General features: G+C 54.6%; 1 protein-coding gene across 1 annotated transcript; it reads left to right on the top strand.

The window, feature by feature from the left end:
- Positions 1-56: 56 nt before the first annotated feature.
- On the top strand, positions 57-983 carry KQ657_004513 (uncharacterized protein; the record flags this gene model as incomplete). Its single annotated transcript, XM_043195182.1, has 1 exon — positions 57-983. The coding sequence occupies one exon, from the start codon at positions 57-59 to the stop codon at positions 981-983; it is 927 nt and encodes a 308-aa protein (XP_043046801.1).
- Positions 984-1,186: the final 203 nt, after the last annotated feature.

Below are 1,186 nucleotides of genomic sequence, written 5' to 3'. Positions count from 1 at the left end.
ACACCAGCGATGATTGCGAACCAAAACCCGAGGCAAAACTTGTGGAGAAAGAGGTCATGGAAGACCCTGTTGTGGATACAGTAGTCATACCAGAACCAGAACCTGAGCCGGAGGAACCAGAACCTGAGCCGGAGGAACCAGAACCTGAACCAGAACCTGAGCCAGAGCCAGAGCCAGATCCCGAGCCGGAACCAGAGCCGGAACCAGAGCCAGAGCCAGAGCCAGAGCCAGAACCAGAACCAGAACCAGAACCAGAACCAGATCCAAAACCAGAGCCAGAGCCAGAACCAGAGCCAGAGCCAGATCCCGAGCCGGAGGAACCAGATCCTGAGCCGGAGGAACCAGATCCAGATCCTGATCCAGAGCCAGAGCCAGATCCCGAGCCAGATCCTGAGCCAGATCCTGATCCAGAGCCAGAACCTGAGCCAGAGCCGGAGGAACCAGATCCAGATCCTGATCCAGAGCCAGAGCCAGATCCCGAGCCAGATCCAGAGCCAGATCCTGATCCAGAGCCAGAACCTGAGCCAGAGCCGGAGGAACCAGATCCAGATCCTGATCCAGAGCCAGAGCCAGATCCCGAGCCAGATTCAGAGCCAGATCCTGATCCAGAGCCAGAACCTGAGCCAGAGCCGGAGGAACCAGATCCAGATCCTGATCCAGAGCCAGAGCCAGATCCCGAGCCAGATCCTGAGCCAGATCCTGAGCCAGATCCTGAGCCAGATCCTGATCCAGAGCCAGAGCCAGAGCCAGAGCCAGAACCTGAGCCAGAGCCAGAGCCAGAACCTGAGCCGGAACCAGAGCCGGAACCAGAGCCAGATCCTGATCGAGAGCCAGAGCCAGAGCCAGAGCCAGAGCCAGAGCCAGAGCCAGAGCCTGATCCTGAGCCGGAGCCAGAGCCTGATCCTGTACTTGTATTATTGTTTGCATTTGTAGTCGTTGTTCCACCAGCTTCTTCATTGGTAGTTGACGAGGAAAGAGGGTGACAAACTTCCTTAGTACATACCACTGTTGCAGTTGTACCTCCGGTAACTGTTACCATAGTAGATACCTCCTCTGAAAAAAAACTGCTTGTAGTTCCAGTTGTTTTAGTAGCAGGTGAAGTGTTTGCACCTGAAGATTCATCTGCAAAAATGGTAGAAATCACTCCAGGTGCGACAACAACTTCAGTGTTTTCATACTCATTGTT

This window comes from Scheffersomyces spartinae, assembly GCF_019049425.1.
Source record: "Scheffersomyces spartinae strain ARV_011 chromosome Unknown scaffold_67, whole genome shotgun sequence".
Classification (NCBI taxonomy): Eukaryota; Fungi; Ascomycota; class Pichiomycetes; order Serinales; family Debaryomycetaceae; genus Lizanozyma; species Lizanozyma spartinae.
Note: the sequence above shows the minus strand (reverse complement) of the source record. Positions and strands in the feature narration are given on the sequence as shown.